This window comes from Columba livia, chromosome 13 (genome assembly GCF_036013475.1).
Source record: "Columba livia isolate bColLiv1 breed racing homer chromosome 13, bColLiv1.pat.W.v2, whole genome shotgun sequence".
NCBI classification, from domain to species: Eukaryota; Metazoa; Chordata; class Aves; order Columbiformes; family Columbidae; genus Columba; species Columba livia.
Window position 1 is genome coordinate 10,317,571 of NC_088614.1, and position 21,270 is coordinate 10,338,840.

General features: G+C 38.3%; 1 protein-coding gene across 4 annotated transcripts; it reads right to left on the reverse strand.

Moving 5' to 3' along the window:
- Positions 1 to 7,519: 7,519 nt before the first annotated feature.
- Positions 7,520 to 21,270, reverse strand: LOC102087693 (receptor-interacting serine/threonine-protein kinase 2). 4 transcript variants are annotated; one of them, XM_021290800.2, is made up of 12 exons: positions 21,115 to 21,270; positions 18,517 to 18,682; positions 17,276 to 17,429; positions 16,922 to 17,077; positions 16,632 to 16,780; positions 14,768 to 14,817; positions 13,755 to 13,916; positions 12,909 to 12,994; positions 12,184 to 12,252; positions 11,879 to 12,047; positions 10,833 to 10,988; positions 7,520 to 9,554 (listed from the first exon to the last, which is right to left on the reverse strand). In XM_021290800.2, the coding sequence occupies exons 2-12, from the start codon at positions 18,666 to 18,668 to the stop codon at positions 9,232 to 9,234; spliced, it is 1,626 nt and encodes a 541-aa protein (XP_021146475.2). In that variant the 5' UTR covers positions 18,669 to 18,682; positions 21,115 to 21,270; the 3' UTR covers positions 7,520 to 9,231. The 4 variants fall into 4 exon arrangements, with proteins under 4 accessions (XP_021146475.2, XP_005504816.2, XP_064884416.1 ...); XM_005504759.4 differs by having other exon boundaries at positions 18,517 to 18,678; positions 21,115 to 21,242; XM_065028344.1 differs by having other exon boundaries at positions 18,517 to 19,719; positions 21,115 to 21,201.

Genomic DNA, 21,270 nt, shown 5'->3' on the forward strand with positions numbered 1-21,270 from the left:
ATATACTTCCACACTTGCAGTACCTCTCTCTCTGATTAAAAGCAGGAGTATGGAAGCTTAGAAGGTTCTGATAATACTCAGCAGTAGTTACACTGATACCCTATTTGCGAGCAGCTCGTTACTGGAGGCTGGAGCCAATGTCACAATTTTGTTTGTATTATCGTGCTGAGTCCAAACTTTACAGTTTAAATTCAACCAGATGTTCCTTAGCACAGCTGCTTTGGATCCAGCATGCCGCAGTACAACCCCACTGATGTGTCTTTGCTTTTAGTGCACTCCTGTTAACTTTTCTCCCAATTACTGAATTACCCCGAAATGTTTGTACAATACAAATAAATTTATACCTTTTAGAAAAGAGTTCCGTCCCATTTTATTTATTTATAATAGCACAATACTTTACAGTGGTGGGAACAATTGCTGGGTAAACAGATGATAAGGAGTCTGTTCCCAAAACTTTCAGACTTCTGCAAAATTGTGTAGTTGTATTTGCTCCAAATTTAGGGTGTCTTTAAAGTTTTCCAGAACATAAACCCAAAGACCTTTCTATATAGATTCCCACACAGTGTATGCAAATCATATATGCATATGTATGTTGACCTGAATTAATACAGTTTGCCTATAGAGGGAACAGATTAATGAGTACTCATTTCAACATGGAAATGGTGAGAGTTAAAAAAGTTCTGATTCTAGAGTTTATATAGCATAGGCATTCATTGTAAAATAAACAAAACCATGTTGTTTCACAAATACGAGATCAGAACTGCCTTGATGTTTTTGCGAGTACTTGCCAAAGACTCTGTATGCCATGAGCAAGAGCCACAAAATGTCTCAATATTTAAAAGTACACCTTAAAAACTGACTTGTAAAATATTTTAATGTTAATAGTCTTGAAGATTGGGAAATTGCATTTTATTGAAACACAGCAGGATTTATTGCCAGTCCATTTGCCTTTGCAGTAAATAGGATAGCCCTATTAATGGATTTAGTCTTTTGTCTGCCAGCACATTTGTTCCAATTTCTAATCCATTCTTTGCTAATATTAGAAGGTACTCAGCCCTAAAATTAAAATTATGGTTGGCTTTGCTAAATTATCAGAAATTATTTCTCAGCAGTCTATTTGTGTGTGTTTTGCACTTTGCTCCTTTGTTCCACACTCGGCTCTTGATTACTCGGTGCATACAGTTTCCAACAGAGCAAATCATAGCAGACTAATTAAGAGCTACCAGGAGTTTCACAAGTTATGCAAGATCTCCGCAACTATGAAAAGCCTTTTCAGCTCCCCAGTCACATACTGTAAAGTGCCATAAATCAAACTTCTGAAAGCAAAGTTGTGCTGCAGAGACTTAGAAGTATATTTTAGTTCCAGCAGGAAGTAGTTACTGTTAAAGTTAACTGCTGTTGGTTGGTTTTTTTTTTCAGTACTGTTTTTCTTAGTTTAAATCCCACAAGCTGAGAGCATTTTGAATACCAGTAACATTGATTTAATGAGACATGATCACGTATGCAACATTGGTGACGTTGTTGTCTTCACATTCACATGAATCTGGAAGAGCAAGTGAAGGGAGAGCAAGCACTTGAGCTTCTATGTCAGAGCTCAGTATGATAAGGGAAACTAAACCTCCCAGTGATGAATGTCATATTGCTACTTGTGGAGGTCATGGAGATATTTTTACCTCAGTGTCAGTAGTATGGGAGAACTTGGAAGACTTCAGCTTATTCTGAACGTATAGGAGATGGCCAAGTTAATTGTTAAGATGGGTCATCAATGTCATCTCATGCAAAAAACTATATGGTTGTAGTCCTGTAAGTGTCCTCACCTCACACATAAATCAGATGATCATGTCGGTTGCTCAGTGTCACACTGCATCAACAACTCTGTCCTTGTTGCAAAGGACTAATTTTATTACTGAAGGGTTGTATCACTGGAGAAATTGTTCTTTTGGATTATTCTCTGCTGGAATAACACACATTTTGGTTGCCCATAATCTTTTTTTCATTAATACAAAAAACAAAGACAGGTTTACATTAGGTGGTTGTACTCAAACAATCAGAAGACAGCTGCATTGCATTCAGTATATTCTGCACAGTAAAATTACAGCTGTGAAATCCTGATAATATTGTTTTGTTTTTTAGAAAGGCTTCTTTTGTCCAAGAAGAAACATCTGTGAAAACAGCCAGCTGTAAAAACAGACAAGAAAAATCCTTTCTATGTGCCCAAGCATACCTTAAAGTAACAAATCCATAGTGAACCTTCCTTTACCTCTGCAGTTGTCACTAAGCAAAGTAATTGGTACAGCTAATTGGCACTGTTACAAGCAGGAGAGGCCTGGCCGCAGTATATGGATTTGCTCTTGCTACCAAAGGTGAACATTAAGGAACACTAACAAGTGGCAGCTTTCACTGCTGGGGGCTGGTTTGGGCAAAGAAACTGGGAGTTGCTATCAGATTAAAAAAAAAAAAAGTCTCAAACAAGAACAAATTAAATTGCTATATTGGTATACTAGTAATGGAATAACAGAAAGCATTCCTACTGAACACATTAAAATAAAATGCAACAGCTGATGAGATCAAACCCTGTTTTTTATCTTATATAGAAAATGAAATCAAAGACTATCCAAATTTTTGGTTTTGAAAGACATGGTAATATAAACCAGCATCCAAATCTCTCTTCTCTTGAATCTTTCATTAATTCTATACCTAAGTGAGAGTTTTCTTTAAAACAAATACATCTGCAGCTTTGAATACCGGCATACAGTTGGTTTTAGCGGAGGGAACAGGTTTTAGCCAGAGATGCCAGGCTGCATGTGAACCAGCTCTGCAGGACTCAGCGCAGAAGGGAGGAGACAGGAGTATTGGCTTGTTTTGCAGAAACCTTCCCCGAGTTGAAATATTTCTTTGGCTGTAAATCTTTTTGTCTCGTACAGGGTTTAGTAAAACTTGTCTGACACATGCAGTCTATCAGAAAAACAACCAGATTTCTGTGTGAGGTCATACCAGTTCAGCACAAATCATGTTCAGCTTCTTTTTCTATTATTTTGCTTGTATTTTTCACATTGTATGTTTTTATGTTCTTGTGGTTTCATGCAAAAAGAGGGAAGAAATATATTAACATGAAGAAAATCCCATTGCAAAAATAGACAAAGTGGCTCTCTCAGCAAACCTTTAAGGGATTCACAGAAAACTTGCTTGATAAAGATTGCCTTTTAATAAAGATGGAAAAGATTTTCATTGTATTTGAGAGAAGATGATGAATAATTATCTGCAGAGAAGCAAAAATGTAGGAGGACCTTCTTTTCTTTTTAGAATTCACAGAAACTCTGTAGAAGGTGGAAATAATCCCTGGGACTCTTTAATTCAGATTTTCTCTATTCTGTCCTCCTGCTGGCTGACTTGCTAACAGGCACATAACTTCAGAGATAGATTTCAGTGAAATAAATAGTGACTGAGTTACAGAGCAGTTATAAATATTCATGCTATTTAACACCCAGCAAAAAGACGTTCATTTCTCCCTTAAATCACTTCAAACATTTGTATTTTGCATAAATAAACAACAGGCCAAGGGAAAAGTCTTAGCAAATCACTTGTTTATATTAATTTTGTCAACTAAGGCACTCTGGCTCAGGGAAAGAAGTTACATGAATATTGCTTATTGCTCTGGGTGTGGGAAAGGAGTCTGCCTTCGTAACAGCCTTTAAATCTTTTTGAGTACTGGCTTGAAAGCCGCTCCAGAATCATAAAGCCACAAACCAGACAACTGGTTAGGATCAGGTCCTGTTTCATCACCGCATGTTCGCTGCCTCCGCTCCAGACTCCTATCTTCCCTTCACCTCCTGTTTGCTAGACCAAACACACACAATTTTATCAACTTGTCCCTACTTGTCAGGTTTTCTCACTGCTTATCAGCCTTCCTCTCTTTTCTGGGCTCTCCTCAGTCCGTCCTTAGAGGTGAATATGCTTTTCCAGCTAAACCATTGTCAGCGTGGAATGGAAAACAATGGTTCCTTCAGCACCTTGCACGCACACCAGAGACCGTGGCAGGCACTCGCCTCAGTGTTTTCCTTCCAGTTTCCTGTTCTTTTGTGACAGGATGTTTTCACAACACATCTAAGTGGCATAAAGACAGTTCTGTTGGAAACATATTTTGCAGCTTTTCCAAGGTCAAAAGTCTAGCACTTTCCCCCCTCCATTATATTCCTTAATCACTTCTCTCAGCTTGCCTTTTTTTTTTCCCCCCCAGGTAACATTCCACTGAGTTGAAAAAAAGGCTTTGATCCCTTTTTGGTCAACAAAAGAAAGCAAATATAATGTTGGCAGTTATTCTGTTACCTATGAAACCTAAAGAAAGGACTAATTGTACAGAACTTTCTGGAGTACAGCCAGGTTACTTCTGAAAGGGTGAAATTCTGCTGCACTTTGCTTGTATGGATATTGCTGTTGCTATGTGGAAAGTTCACGACCAACACCTGGAAACAGGTGTTGAAAGACTTTGGAATGTTATCACATTTCAAGGGGTGAAGAAGTTTCTATTCTAAATCACTAATTATGATCTAATCCAGCCTGGGTGAAGGATTCCACGGTTTCTTCACCTGATGTATCTCTTACTTCTGTGGAAGAGGAAACATCAATCAGAAAGCCCAGGAAAGACGGCAGTTTGAGGCTATGGGTCTCTCTAACTCTTACTTGGGAAATAAAGGCAGGAAATAACAAAATACTGATCACAAATCTCTATCACATCAGCACAAAGCGCTGGAAGTTGTACATCTGAGCTTCTCGTCTATCACTTTTGTCATGTTGGGATTAAGCAAAGTGCAATGCTGCAACTACCAGCAGCCTGTCCTCAACACAAGCAGAATATAACTGTGCAATCAACGTTTTCTTGCTGCTATGCTAACTTTAATGTAACACGAATAGCTCATTAAATATGTTCTTTGCACACCTTGTCAGGTAATTTAATTTATGGTGGACTTACCTCCAAAATCCAGGATTTTTGTTTAACTCAGCTGACATGCCAGCTGTCAAGTCAACCGCTCACTCAGTAAAGGGAATGTAGTACCCAGCAAGGCAAGCAAGGGATTACTTCCTTTGATAAAGAACAAAATCAGCACTATGCCCACGCCTTTTGAGCTCCAGTATAACATTTTGCAAAAGGGGTAGGAATAGAATGAAGGGGAATATTTCCAGCACATTTTTCCTGATGCATAAAAACCCCAGCAGTCTTAGAGACAACATATATTACTGGGGGAGACCATAGTTAATAGCTGTTTAGCACTATAATCAATAAATAGCAGTAAAGAAACCTAAATTCTCTGTTCCCATGCTGACGGTGGCTAGGTCCTTCTCTAACATACCAGTCCCACAAGTATTGATACATGCACTGAACCCTTCTTAGAAGTCTGAATTAGTTCCAGTAACTAAGGCTGTGCAAGCATGGAAGTGTTTACAAGATTGTGTAGAATTCAGACTTGATAAAAGTCCTTGAGGTTTAGTATGTTTTGCTTAGTGCTTTAGGTTTTATACATTTTAGACTACCTACCTGGTGTAAAATTCTTCTCTGTATACTAGCAGTTAATTTTTACATTTTTTGCATATTAGGATTTTATGAATATGTACTTGTCTTCCTCTGTTCTCTGGAACCCTGTTTTTAACAGGTGATAACTATTGAGTGGTATTTATAGCTTTGTTTGTTTTGCTCTCTACTGGAAGGACTAATCTTAGACAACTCATCCCAGTACCTTAGCTTAATTTTCCACAAATTAACCTCAAATTCTAGTGCAGACATTCTTACATTGCAGGAAGTATCCCAGCTAAGATAAAGGAGGTGTATAGATAGGAAAAAGGGCAAGGGACAGTGATCTTTTTACAAGTCAGCAGAAGCTAGCTGCAACCAGCACCGAGAAGAAAAACATATTACAATCAAGACAGAAAAACAGCCATCTGCCTACTCCACTTACAGTTCCTTTAATAAATCTAAATAGCTTCATAGACTTGTAATACGACTTATCATTTTTAACATCTATTAATTCTAGTTTGTTCGTTGTTGTTTGCGTGTTTGGGGTTTTTTTGTTTTGTTGTGGTAACTGCAAGACAGAGTTTTACTGATCACTTTATATGGTCAGTCCTGAAGTGACTTGTTTTTATTATTCTCTTTGCTGTTTTCTAGGGTTACCCATGTTTTATATTTCCTTCCTAGGACTCTATTAAAGTATCGTTTCTTCCCATAGATGCTAAAGAACAGTTTGATTCTTCTACTCTTGCTCAGTGTCATTTATTCTAAATTGTGTTGTGACAGCAAGAGAGCTGCAGAACTGAGAAGGACAATAGAAATCTCAGCTAAAGAACTAGCTGAATACAAGCAGAATGCCATAAGCTTTAAGCACTTTTATATTTCACATCAGTGATCAACACATTACATTAATATCTTTGTTACATAGCCAACATGTTATAGACCTTATAAGAGTATGTATTTTTGGTGAGAAAAAATTAAATGATGCTAGTTTCAAGTCACTGTAGTCTAGTTTTGTATCAAAACTTTTTATACCAACAGCAGTTTCATTTCAATAAACTAGTAGCATCCCTTCAAATACTAACCTTAAATATTTCCAACAGCTGCAGCTCTCTAACCCTAATATTTACATGTTTATATTACACAAGAGGGAGTTAGGAGGAGGTCCATGCATGTGGCTACATCAACTTAAGTATGTTTATAGCAGGGCTTTGGCAGTAGTATAGCTAGTTAGGACAATACTTTTAGCCAAAGTATCAATTAAAAAAAAAAATCTAACCATACATTGATTACAGTTGAGCAAGATGGCAAAAATCTGATTGTGGATAGAGTTGACTATTAAGCAACATAGTTAAAGAATTCTGTTCAAGCTCTTTTGAACATGAAGTGGCAAGTTTTTCTTTGTTTTGCAATTGATTGCAAACTGTCTTGTTGGGTTATCTTTAAAAAATTTGAGTAAGCATGACTAATATATCCAGCTGTAAGGTCATATCCTATTAGAAATGTTAAATTGGAAAGCTAAATACAAAAAGAACTAAAATCTGTCTGGAAAAACAGATAACTTGTGCTCCCACTGGTTTGATGCCAGTTCTACAATTAAGACTGCGCTTGGTTCTGGCATCAAACGATATTCCCAAGTAGGCAGCTGCTTCAAGAAAAGAGCCAAAACTCTTTCTGTGTCAAAAACAGAAAGACAAACATCAGCATAGCCTGCCAACTGGCACATCAATCACGGAAGTATGAAATGTCCAGCAAGAACAACTGAATGAAATAATTTTTGAAAACTGATAATGAAGCTTCAACAGTATTGCCAGTTTCCCATCTTACAAGTCTGTAAATATTTCCCACAGGTGAATGATTATCTGTTTGACTCTGATTATTTTATGCCTTCTAAACACACAAAATACCACAACAGCAGTTCTTTTCCTCACAAGCAAGATGTCCTTTTTAGGAGACTGATCTAGTGTGTTGAAAGTTCCCACTTAGAGTGTAGATTAAAAAACTTCAACAGTGAAGTACATGTTTAGCTCCTTTAATAGGCAAACTATTTTCAACACATTCTGATAGACATTGCTTTTAATTGTAACAATATATTATCTCAAGGCACTCTTAATGAACTTATGTGGAAAAATGTACATTTGTAGTTCCAGCAGCATCCTAGCATATGATGTAACAAATACATCTTAGATGTGCCTAGAAAATGCATCATCACTGTATTGAAAATTGCAACCTGCTGTTCCAAAGGAGCCCCAGTGGCCCAAGAGGAGCCCCAGTCTCCTCAGGAGCCCCAGGAACTGGCTTCTTAAATCAGGGGTCATGGGTTCGAGTCCCAGCTGTGGTGACCCACCACCCTTCCAGTAGGTGCCTCTGCTCAACAGGTGCGAGGCCCTGGATGTGGAATGCAGCAACTTCTGAGGAATATAAGGGGGCAAAGGCAGCACGTTGCTGCCCCTCCTAGAAGGAAGAGTGTGCGTTCCTGATAGGAATGAGGCTTCGCAAGCAGAACCAAACTATAACATTGAGAAGTGACAAAATCACGCAGCAAACTCCATCAAAAATAGCCCCACAAAGCAAAAGAAATGTGGAATTGCAACACATGCCTTTCTAAAGGGAACAGGAGCCTCAATATGCAGGCCTGACCCACTTTGGTGATGCCTCCTTGTGTCCAGGCGTAAAAAACTGGCTGCCTCAAACCATTTAGGGACATGGTTTAGTGCTAGAGTTTGGTTGTGGCTGGACTCTATGATCCTCAGGGTCTCTTCCGACTGAAATGATTCTATATTAAACTACTGAATTCAGTTTGAAACTACAGAGTGAACAAATGCAACAGAGAAACAGCACAGGTTTTGCATTTGAAATACTTGTAGATTGTATAACAAGTTATCATGTTAACCAGTGCCGTGAAGCTTGAAGGAATCCCACTGTGCCTTCAGAAAACCAGCATAGGATATAACTTCATTTTCAGTAGAATTAAAATAATGTTACTACTTTCCTTTGTAGTTCAGCAGAACCACTATTTCAAAACAATCAGCTTGGCACTTCTTCCTGATTTAATTTTACATTTAAACTGCAGACATACCTAGAGAACTGCATGGATGTGAGGTATTAATGTTTTTCCACTTAGTGAATACTTTAAGCCCCACCTCTCCAAAGCACTGCTATCAGTGCCCCATTTTCAGAGCTTAGGGCCATTTGTGAATGAAAATAAAATAATTTCTATGCATAAGATAAAATTTCCAAGTCTTACTTAAGGCCCTGTTGAAGAAATATTTCTTGATTCTCTTAAGATTTTAACAGCTGCCTCAGATATGAGCTCAGTGAAAGGCAGTAATTTTTTTCTCCTCATCTGGCACCCTGTTACTTGCTATCCTTATTTGGAAGGATTTAGTAACAGCCGTTCTTCCGTAGTGTGACCTCCAAAAAGTAATGAACCATTTTCCTCCCTTCTGAAAAATCAAGGGAATAGGGTGTCATCTGACTTGAACTATATTTGCTCTGGTACACATTGCACTCTTCCCAGCTCTGAGGTCCAAATTACCAGTCTTGGTAATTTCTACAGGCAGTGGTTGACTTGACCTTTTAATCCAGCTAGCTTTTTCCACTGGAGAACTAAAATCATGGACCGTAGGAAGGATCGACTTCAGCCAATGGGTTATGAAGCATTAATGTGAATCATTGCCATTCCAATTTACCAAATTGCTCTGATCCATGTAACAAATTGCAAAATGTCACAACAACAGCCTGTTTACCTTAGAAGGACAGTCTGGGCAATGGCTGCCTCGTCCCAGAGGACTGCATTTTGTCACCGAGAGTACAGTCACTACAACCTGTGCTGCCTGCTCTCCGAGGCAAAGGCAAGTGTCCAGCAATGCCCGAGCACGCCCAGTCACTGTGGGGTAAGAGGTAATTGTCTCGTAATCCATTCGGGACAACGTTTGCTGCGAGCGAAGGACATCGAGGATGTGGTTGAGGCGTCCTTCTGTCATGCAGCTCAGTATGGTCCGTCTCTGGCAGGAAAGTATTTGACAGCAGTTTCCCTTGCAGCAAAGATCTTGAGTGAAAAGGAAACAAAATGAGATGAACCAAGTGCTCTTTTCTTCCAGAAGTTGTTAGCAAGTGTTATCATCAACACGAGAAATATAAATGTAGTAGAGGAAAGGAGTAGGAAGAGTTAGTTTATTTGCATTCTGTGTTCACAGCTAGTCCCAAAGTACTTTCATCTTTTGTTCAAAACTCATGAGGATGAGATTACAGAAAATAAGTGTTTCTGAAGGTTATGAAATGGTCAGACTGTGTAAAGGAAGGAGATTTCCAAGTCTCAGACTGTTCTGCTAGCATCTGTATGAAACTATATGCATATATGACACATATGAGAAAACAGGCAGTTCAGGGCAGCAGGGCTGTTTGAAACATGTATTGTGAAACTGGGAACTTGAATATATGTCAAAGCCAATCTAGTAGCAAAAGAAACACTCTTGGCAAAGTAATCAAGAGCTTTGGGTTCTATCTCTTTTCACAAACTGATTAGAATACTTTAATGGTGACATTAGGGTTTTATAGGATGCAGTAAATACTATAGATCAAGAGAAAATCAATAACCAAAAGCCACTGTTGCTTTGGCGAATGTGCCTCTGTCATTCTGATCTCTGACTGTTGCCAGTAGAGTTCCGTGATGAATTTTTCCTGCATGAACTAGTCTGTTGGTTTATCCAGAAATTACATCATCACTCACAAGTAAATGGAAATGGAGAAAGATGCGAGAACTGTCTTAGGCCAGTTTGCAAAAAGTTATCAAGTAGTTTTATGAGGCAGAGGCAGGCTTCACACATCAGAAGTTGGCCTTTTCTGCCTCTGTTCAGTAGGAAAAACTGACACCATGTAAGTAAGGAATTGAACAAACCTCCTCCTAGTCACCTGTTTCTGTAATCAATAGCTACTTTTGTAGAGGTATAGAATACACTGCTTAAAATTACAAAAAAAAAAAAAATATCCCAGACTTAAACAACTAGTGTCTTTCACTTTTGATGTGTGCTGTTTTTTTGTTTGCATTTTTATTATGGCCTTTTTCTGAACTGTTTTCAGCCTGAATATGACCCTGGAAAAGATCAAGCCAATGTTCTCAATGCCTAATGCCTGAACTTCTCAGAACAGCTACACACAAGTAGATTCATGCGATATTTTTATCAATTTTGGAGAAGTTATTACACTAAACACATGAACATGTGCACAAAATTTAGAGAGATCTGCGTACTCCAACCTTTAAACTATTTAATCACCAAGATGCGGCCAAGGAGAATACTGCCACCTCAAACGGGAAACAGGGTCTTACCTGTCACTGTTTGTTCGAGATGTGTAAGTTGTGGTCTGTGCTTAAGAGCCAGTGGCGGGTCCTTACGCTGACTGCTGTCTTTGCCTGCAGTTGAACCAGACAGAGGAATCGTGCAAAAGGAATAGGATTTTCTGCTGTCAGAGCCTGCTGGGTGATCTAGAAAAAGTTTAAGGTAAGATTAGACTGTTGAATTGAACAACAGAACATTATACATGTGTCAGCTACTGCAGAGGACTGGAACTGCAGTGAAAACTAACTCAAGAGCACTTAGTTATAATCAGCTTTTCTTTGGGCCCTTGCTAATACATCATTATGCCTAGGAAGATTTTGGCAAATGTTACTACACACATCTGACTTTTTCAAACTGTCTGTAGGAATTAGTTTCTGAACTTATGGAATATCTATTCTGTCCTTAAGTCTGACAGCTACTAATCAGAACTGAAATGGAAATGCAGATGTTCCTATAAGTGAACTGACTTCCTATGACTCAACTTTTGTATCTAAAGACATGAGGAGTACAGAAAAAGCTTTTAAAGAAATGTATCACTTGACACACATTTAAACACTTTGACAGGAAAAATCCACATTGGAAAGGCAAAGGAAGTTATTTACATAGATTGGTGATTACCAGGAATCATTCACATGTTCCTGGCAGCACAGTCTTTTAAAAACATCTCATTTTTTTTATTAGCAGATTACAAAAAGCAGGTATTCCTGGTGGCAGTGTGGTTCCCTCTGGGGACTTGTTCAGTCAAAACCAACAGGCAGTATTTGATGTGCAAGGGAAAGGCAGCTGTACATTACAGGTCAGGCTTCTAAAAGGATTTACCAGAAGAAGCTTTTTGATCTATACACTTAATGAAATGGGATTGTGGCACCTCTGCTTTTCTACAGTGAACCCATGCTTCAGGTGATACCAGTAGAGGACACAGCTGTAGTCTGAGAAGGGACAATTTTACATGGAAAATAACATGTATATGGAAAAACTGGTCATATTTATCCTTTTCTTAGAAAAGTTGGAGCTGAATACATTTCAAGATAGAGACCTTTCTTTGTTGTTGTGTTCTGTTTGATAGTATTTGACAGAACCGTCTCAGGAATGTTTTCTCTTCCTGCATTATTTGCATCGCTATCAACTAGAATAGTTGACAGACTTGGCACTACAAAAGGAATTTTCTTGCTGACTCCATGGTTGGGTTTCGGTGAACAGATAACCTGAAAAAAATCAAAATAGAGAAGAATTCTTAGAAACTTTTTCCCCAAAACCTTTTCTAAGCAATTTTCTCTTGGAATGTAAGGAACATAAGCAGCTTATGAAGTGCTGTTGTAAGACTCTCATGTCATGACTCACCTCTGAATTGCACATGCCTGTCTGCAGCGTGTATGTTTGTGAACCTTTGCATGCATTAAGTGCTGTCTCCTGGAAAAAATAGCACAGTAACTCTAGTCAGTATACATATGGTTTATTGAATGCACAGTTGTCAGGAGGAATAATTTATATATGTATTATACATATTATATTCTTAGGTACGTTGATATATAATAACAGTGGCTTGCACAGAGCAATTTTGCATTTTAACACATGTAAGCAGATGTAGAATCTAACACAACTCTACCCTGTTACTGTTTTTGCTGTTTCAAGTTTATTTTAAACCCCAGTTTTGACTTTAAGTTTCTAAACAGCGGGTCTGTCTTGTGTTTTGGAATAAATAGCTTCTTACCAGTACATGCAACAAAAATTAACCTTGGTTCTAGCCCTAATCTGATCTACTCGAGGCTGATATTTGTTTTCACTCACGTGGGTTTGCCGGTCTGACTACAGCTGGTGACTAGAAAGAAACTGTCATGTTTTTGTAATCCGAGGTAGCATTCAACATGGTTGCTAGAGAGCCTCACAATACCTGTGTTCTACAATTCCTGAATGAACCTGAAGTGCTGAAGGGTACTCTCCAGCTCTCCGGCATTTCTAATAAAACAATTAAAACAAAACCTTCCCTGGTTTTGGACCACAAAGATTGTAGCTGAAAGAATCAGGTAATGTCCTCGTAGGAGACCAGAACTTAATTTTGCACTAACCTTTGCATCCATTAGATTGTAGACTGCAGTGGAAATTGCCTCCTTATTTATACTAGTCAAAATTCCATTTAGAAGGTCTGCACATTCTGTAGGGAGAATAAAGCATTTTCAATACCACGTTGCATACGAAGTGTGTATATATTTAGGCTTCAGTGTATTGCAACTAAATTCACTATTAAGATGAGTAGCTGGATAAACTACACAAAATTAGTTTAATAGAACTTCCACCTCATATCTCCTACTGGTTTTCTTTTTGAACTGGTTTTAAAGAACAGTTACAGTCACATTAAAATAATGTTTTCTCAAATGTTCATACAGATGTAGTGGACTTACTTGCAAAAGGTTTACACATGATTGTGTAAATCTGTTGCAATAAAGGTTTATGTGAATCACTTCCTCAGCACTTGCATATTGCAACTTTGAAAATTGGCTCAAAAATCCTCAAATATCACAATTTTAACATTTCTTGGCTATCTTTTTAGAAACAGAAGATAAATTTAACAGTTCTGCTAAAGTAAACAAGGATTACACACTTCAAAAAGAAACTATTTATGCATTGGAATCAAGACAGGTTGATATTTGTTGAAATAGTGTGTATATAGCCGACAATATTGCTTCCTTTATTTGCACTCACTTTTGCTTTATACGGAACACAATTTTGGAGATAAGTATGCCACCTCCGATAGGACGCTTCCGTTAGAAAAACCATCTACAGTACTCTGATGATCTGAAGGCTGCTTTGCCTTCCACATCAGTTCTGTCATTGATACAGAGCGCTAGAGCGATGTTCCCAGAAAGAATATATCCATAACAAATCCTGCAAAAAAAGCAAACCCTGCATGTTACCTGCAGCACGTGGTCTGGAATCTGGATCCTGATGCCAGCACAGAGCGATAAGGTACAACAATCTGTTCCTCTCTGGCAAATTGCTTGGTATAAACTTTTCCGAAATGCCAGGGCGCAAACTGCTGCAGATTCCTGTCAAAACTTCCAGCAGGGTTGTGTGACCTGCAATTTAAAGGAAAAATGTCACTGCAAAAAACATTAAGTACCTCAGAACTCTCTTAAAATGATATTCAGCAGAAGTTATTTAGTGCATTTTAAAACAAAGAATGTTTTTAAATGCAAACATAAAAAATACGTGAACACACTTGTAAAATAGATGCGTTAACCTTTAACAATAATCAAAGCTACTTATTGCAACAGGCTGGATCAGAATAAAGAACTCTGTCCAAATAATAAGTCACAAATGGCTATGTGTACATGCATTGTAAACTACATTCACAGATACCTTATGTATACATGTAATGTTATGAGTATATTCTAAGCACACAGTTTTACATAAAGCCTTATACCTGCATTGTAAGTCCTATTGTACAAAAACCCCATAAATATCTACTTTGGGTAGCCACAAGATGGCAGCCATAAGCTGTGTGAGCATTGGGATGCTATTCTGTGCAGTATTTCTGAAAGGTCCTCAGCCTGTAAATGCATCAGTCCTTCTGTTTTGCTATGCAGAATGGAGCCCATAGCAAAGAAGCCCTTAGTTGATTTGCAGGCCATGAAACAGGTATCATTTCTAGACTGTGACAATTATTACATAATGCTTTGCAAATTAAGTTATTTAAAACTGCTCACACTTTCACCTAAGAAACACCTGCTTCTTTGGAAACACTGAGGATTTGTTGAATGATTCTAATCTTTACATCCTGCAACGTGGAGCTCTGTGCTGTAGCAGGAATAGAAGGCAAAGGGACATCTGGAACTGTGCTGGTTGTATCATAATTTCTCTACAAGAAGGGAATTTGTGAAAAAGATTAGGGAAACATAAAGTCTGCACGAACAACAGGGATAAATACCTTCAAAAGGTTTCCGTCTGCTTAGGCTCTCCCAACACAGTATTCCAAAGCTGGGGAAAAATAACAACAACAAAACAGTGAAAGACCATTCAGTAATTTGCAATCTGTATCTATGTTCTCTGTTCCAAGAGCAAGTTCATTGGTTTAAGAGAAAGGAGTTTTTCAATACAAAGTCAATCCAAGTATTTCCTAATTTGATGAGGTCCTTTTTTCTGCATTACTAAGCTTCAGTTTTCAAATGAGCTGTTCTTAAAAAATTCTGATTTATTGCTTGTGGTTTTTTTAAACATAGGATCAATTAGATTTCAGTTTACCACCTTATCTCCCTTTGCTCTTATGAATTTCAGAACCTTCTGTTCTCCTTTGTAATTTTTGTTTTCAAGTAATTTAAATAGCAACTGCAAGAGCTGGACTTTTCAGCAGATACTGACAAGCACATCGGTTAACCCGCTAAAAACTTGGTTCTGACCCACTGTGTCTTTATTTTCTTCAGCAAATTTTCGTAGAGCTCCAAATGCCTTTTTCCTTTTCTAACATCCTACGAAGTATTCCAGTGATATCATAGATCTACATATATAACCCACAACTCAGATGGTATAAAGTAGAGTTTGATAAAAAGCTCAATCTGCAAAATCAGAGGCAGGGCAAGGAGGCTGCTGGAAGAGAGAAAGCAGGACGAGTCAGAAGCAAAGCAATCAAGGGGAAGAAGCAGTTCTAGGATAAACTTATCTGTTTACTCATATATCTTGATGTAGTACTGAATCGCAATGTTTAGAAGAATCTCCTCATCTGCCTTATTTTTGCATAAAACCTGAAAGTGCTTTTACTTAGGTACCCTCTAGGAAAGTATTAATGAAATGTGGACAGACATGTAACTTACAGGTACTTAAGTAATATTTCATATATGACACATACTTTTGTTTGTTGCACCACTGTCTCATGCACTGAGTCACATCTGAGCATCTAAAATTATATGAGAATAACATGCTGGAAGATGAATTATGCCACCTGAAAATAAATGACCACTCTCTTCCTGCGCAAAAATCTTGTGTTTATGAATATCAGATTAGTCACATTATTTATAGGTCTCCTCAAGTGTATGCATTATCTGACTCATCTTAGAGCCTGCCTCTGTGACAATAAAGCAGGAGTTTAAATTTGCTGCCTCCATAAAAGCTCCGAGAGCAGCAGAGTGGTCATGCTTAGAAGTTATTTATAGTGTTAATCCAGAGGCTCTGTATGCCGGTTGTAAAGATGAATGTCCATGCAGAAAATAGGTTCAGTTTGAGGTTCTCTTATTTATTGATGCAACTGCAAAGCATGTAACATATCCAAAAAGGACATGTGTTAGCAGGAAATCTTCCTCCTTTGTATAAAACACCTTAGTTAAAAAGTAGGAATGCTTGAGTTGGCTCAGTAGATTATTCCAGCAGAGATTCCATAGGGCTTTAATGAGACCCTATGGAGAGAAAGGTCTTATTTTTATCTGGGCCTCATCTGGGCATCAGCAGTTCTTCCCAAAACTAAAGCCATGCTTAGAAACAATGTGAGTTGTAGTTATTAGGTTTCTAAATGTACATTAAAAAATTTTGGCATCTATATTACACTTTTTAAACATTTATGTCTGTTGTATAATTCCTATGGTGAACTTTGAGAAATGCTCTTAAGCTTGGTATATTTTTCACCAAATATGGGGGACTTAAAATTTAATTCACTGCTGTAATTGGTCTCATGTGGAATACTATCCTACTGCACTATGTAGATCTGGTGTTTTTACTGTAGTGTCTTTGAAAATAAGTATTTCAGCAATGTTATAGAATGTAACAAAGACTAGGTATGACCTGCCCTTAAAAATCCCATTCACCTGTAAATGTCACCTTCTTGGGAAGGACGGCCTCCTTCGAGTATCTCAGGAGGGAGGTACACTAAGTCCTGGCAGTTTCTCTGGTTGCAGTTCTGCAGGTCTGACCTCAGTTGTTGTTTCCGCCAGTTGGTCAGACCATAATCTGATATCTACGGAGATGGAAGAAAAAGTAAATATTAGAAACAATACCTCAAGTCTCTATATTAAATGTTAGCTGTTAGGGTAAATATATGCAACGATAGGATGATCACTGGATATTACATTAAAAGGCTAAAAGTAGAAGGTCCCACCTTGGCTCTGTACTGCGTATCCAAAAGCACATTGGAAGGTCTGAGGCTGCCGTGGCAGAACGCTGGCCCCAGGCTGTGGAGGTGATGGAGCCCTTCAGCCACATCCGACAGGATTCTTAGGAGTAGCGGGGACGGAACTTCTGGGTACAGCTGATGCTAAGTAACACAAAATACATGTTTTGGTAGTGTGAAATGGTTCCTATTCACACTTTTATTTGACAATGAACAGAAATACAATACGGAAGTTGAAGAACAGATTGACTGTGACTTCTGGTCTGTAATTTTCATGTCGGTTGTTCTCTTCTGGCTGACCTTGTAATTAATTTCATCACATAAAAGATTACTTTTATGTACCTCGTGGATGAGTGAGTGGAGCGACCCATTGTTCATCCATTCAGTCACTATTCCTGCCAGTCCACGGTACTGGTAAATCCCAAGAGGAGGCAGGAGCCGTTCAGATTCATAGCGTCTGACTTCTGTTAGATCCTGAAGTAGCAACTTCCACTCCCTGTGATGCCAAATCGGGATAGCAGGTTAAATCCAAAGCAAAGCACAATGTTGTTTTCTGTAACTTCAACTATTTTGTTTGGGTATTTGATTTAAAGAAAAAAGAAAATGCAGACAGGGGACAGAGGAAACTTTTTTCTCTAAGTAAGCTACCAAACACGTAACATTGGTTCTGATTACAAAATTGCTGGACTTCCATCATCTAAAAAACAAGCAACACCCCCTGCAACCACCAAAAGACTCTTAAAATGTTTAACTGTTCCCAAATTCTGGCAGCATTTGGTTTTTGAAGTATTACTGACAATTTAAACTGTCAATTTAAAACTATTTGTATGAAATGCTGTTTTTTCCTCCCCTGCCTTAATTATGGAACAAATGAAACACTATGTATTCAAATAGGATGCTTTGGTATTTTACTTTTAACAAAATCCACCGGAATGGCAGTGTCCTCAGTTTATAAGAGTAACTAGTCTGTAGATGCACATCAGACACTCCTTTTTTGATAAATAGGTCAGTGCATTCCCTAAAATGCTTCGGTCTTGCTTCATCAAAAGTAGTTTGTGGTTATAATTGGGAACTTTCTGTGTTTTTGTTGCACACTGGAATTTTGTGGTCAGCAGGCTGACGCCCATCAGTTCCTGCTCACTTATTTTTATAATTACGACATCTACACATCTCACTGCCCTGTAACCCTGACCATTGTCCCTCCTTCCTCCCATGTCTCTGTTCCCTCACCTGTATCTGCTGTTGTAGATTGAATTCAACTGAGATCTCCTCAGGGACCTCCATAAAGCTGTAATACCACAGCATGCTGAGTACTAACCATCAGGGTTGATAGATATTATTATAGTAGCGATAATTAATCACTTCAGGATTAAGCTCTACTTCTATAAACATTTGTAAAAGACCATAGAGCTTGTTTCTCAGCATACTTGCTCCCAGCTTGCCTCTTGGCTAGTCGGGATTTCTAGGAATGGGGATGTCTGTAGGGATCAGATGATCCTGGGCATGTCACAATTCATTCTGTGCCATCGCTGCAGGTCTCTGTTGCCCACCTGCAGGGTTAGGGGGCCAAATAAGACACGTACCTCTCTGGAGTGGCCTGGCTGGTCAGCAGCTTCACCGAGATGTGGGTGTTCCAAGAAATATGAAAGGCTTTGAGTGCAAAGCCTGAGCCTGTCCTGGTCAAAGTAAAGCTATCCAAATCTTCCTGGGCTACTACAGGTAATGATTTGGCCATTTCTTGATAGCTGGCTTGGGGGGGGGAAAGGCAGAAAAGAAAATAAAGTAAGGACTACTTTTTGTCACTACTACCAGAGCTCAGTGAGGTTGTACCACCCCTTTCTTCCCAAATAACTATTACTCTAATCCAACAGGCTTCCTTTTACCACTCTGCGTCAGACTTTCCTTATAAAGACAGGAAAAATGTGCTAATTGCAAAGGAGTGTCTGGACCGTAACTTGCCATCTGAAGCTGCAAGGTACTAATTAATTCATTGTTATTGCCATCTGTTGACTTTGAAATGTTGGGCCATTATTTAAAATACAAAATGTGATTTTAAAGTGATACTGAATTATATCGACAACAAACCAGTTAATCTTACAGGTACACGCTTGACAAAGTTTCCCCACTTCCGATAAAAAAGGCAATTATTGAATAACTCATGTCAGTGTGTTCTGCATCATTCTTACATATCTTCTTTAATACAGTATCACATGTCAGTGCAAAAGCAAGGTAAAAGGCATATTCCCTGCTGCTGTTACTTGGCAGAACTCTACTAAATTGAGCTGTGTCTTTATAGCAGCCACTGATTTAGCCAATAGTCTCTCTATACAGTACCTCTCTAAGACCATCTCAATGTCTCAGACACATTGCATAGCACATGGATTAGAGATAACTTCTGCAAACCATCTCTGTGTTATTGCGTGAGTAACATTTTTAATTACCTCTGTGAAGCTGTATTAGGCTAGAGATAACCAAAAGTCAGTGGCGAAACAGAAAAACAAGCAAACTAGGAAAAGAGATTAAATAAAAACCATTGGTAAGGATTACTGCAAGATCAGTGGTCAGTGAGTCAGAAGAACTCAAGCTGGAATATCCCCTTCAGGATCCAGTAGACCATGGCTGGAGAAGGGAACACACGAGGGAACTGGAGTAACAGGGCCAAAAACTTGAAGTAACCGGTAAGGACTGCTTAGTGTGAATTATGTCCTGGAAGACGGGCTCTACAAAAAGAGCTTCTGGGATGCAGAAGGCCTGAAAGTCTTCTGACTTTGAGCAGATCACTTGTTCTACAGGAGTAAAATAGAAACAAAGCCCTGAATATAAATTAGCCTGTCCTTGTGGCTGATCTGTTTCTAGTTCATGACCAATTTATTTTCAGTCAATCTCAGTATTTCAGTTGTGCCATGCAGGCACGTTCACTATCACAGAGGGTTACTAAGCTCCGTTTTTGCATCTAACCACAATCAAAATGCAAATAAAAATTCAGCAGCTGATTTACCAGTTCAGCTTCAACAGTATTTGATTCTGGTAGGAAAGCACAGTTGAACTTTTTGCTAGATTATTGTAGTTTGAAAGCAGTGCCTGCCTTAGGTGCTTTTCTTGTAGAATAAATCCAATAAGGTATGAGGCTGACAGGCAAGTCAAGAATTTCATAAAATTTTAGAAGCTTCTTCTGAATGAAGAAAGAAATTTCCAAATGAGCTACTTAAACGCAGAGGCAGACCACACAGATCTACAAATCCTAAATATAAAGGAGGTAATCAAAAGGCTGGCAAAATTGTCTAATTTTTATTAAACACTATGATAAATAATCATTTAAATAGCCAAAATAATTTACTCAACTCCAAACATAGTAGAAGGAAGATCAAACAACAAATATAGGATCTAAACCATTTTTGAAATTATCTGTTCCTATTTGACATTGAATCAAGTAAAACTATAACAGTTTTTTAAAGTCTTGCTAACTGGCTACTTAGATTTAAAAAACCCTAGTCGTCAGCTCCTATTTGGATTTGCGAAAACTAATTTAACTGGAGATTTTCAAAAAACAAAACTAAAACCACTTCAAGCTTCCTCTGTTACAAACCATGACACGCCAAGCACCATTGTCCCTCTGTCTGTGTTTGTGTATCTTTTTCTTTACCCAGACTGAGAGTGATTTTCTGAGAATCTCTAAGAGTTTCACCCTAAAATGAGAGATCTTTTATTTATCAAGGGTGCTGTCCAGATTCCTGAAGCAGTTAGAGGGACTAATTATGGAATATAGGACAATCATGGAATTAGAGATAACAAAAAGTCCCTCTCTACCCCCTACATTGCAAGTTTGGTACCAAAGCCATTTTATCAATAGTTCTGCTCGTTTGAATGCTTTTACTCCTGGACCCTTTTAAAAACTCACTATCAAACCACAAGCCCAATATTTCTTAGGTGACCTGTGCAATGAAGGGTTTCATATTCTGTTTTAGTAAGATGCTAAAAGTCTCAGACAGCTTTGTCATCTTCCCCTAGTTGGGCAGGAGGGACACTGCTGTAAAAGCATTTATTTCAAGTTTCTAATGATAAAGGTAACTTTAAAAAAGTAATTCATAGAAAAGATGTTTTCCTTAGTATGAGCAAAATTCTACATTGTGCTAATACTCAGACGTCTCAATAGAAGAAATTGGAAACAAAAATCGACTTACCTCCGTAAATACAGGCATAAAAGGTGCGAAACGATGGAGTGAAACTGCTGCAGATACTAAGAGCAAGTTGGCTTGGAACTGCGTTCAAACACAGCTCGAGCTTTCCTGCATGAGTCAGCTGCGTTGTTGATCCCTCCTTTTATTGGCTGCCTGCAA

What these genes read in the sequence shown, in the direction of transcription:
- LOC102087693 (XM_021290800.2), bottom strand. Translation starts at nt 18,668, where the DNA reads ATGGCCAAATCATTACCTGTAGTAGCCCAGGAAGATTTGGATAGCTTT. An exon ending in TCCACTCACTCATCCACGAG is followed by an intron (nt 17,078 to 17,275) that starts GTACATAAAAGT and finishes TGTGTTACTTAG; the next exon opens with CATCAGCTGTACCCAGAAGT. An exon ending in ACAATCTAATGGATGCAAAG is followed by an intron (nt 12,253 to 12,908) that starts GTTAGTGCAAAA and finishes TATTTTTTCCAG; the next exon opens with GAGACAGCACTTAATGCATG.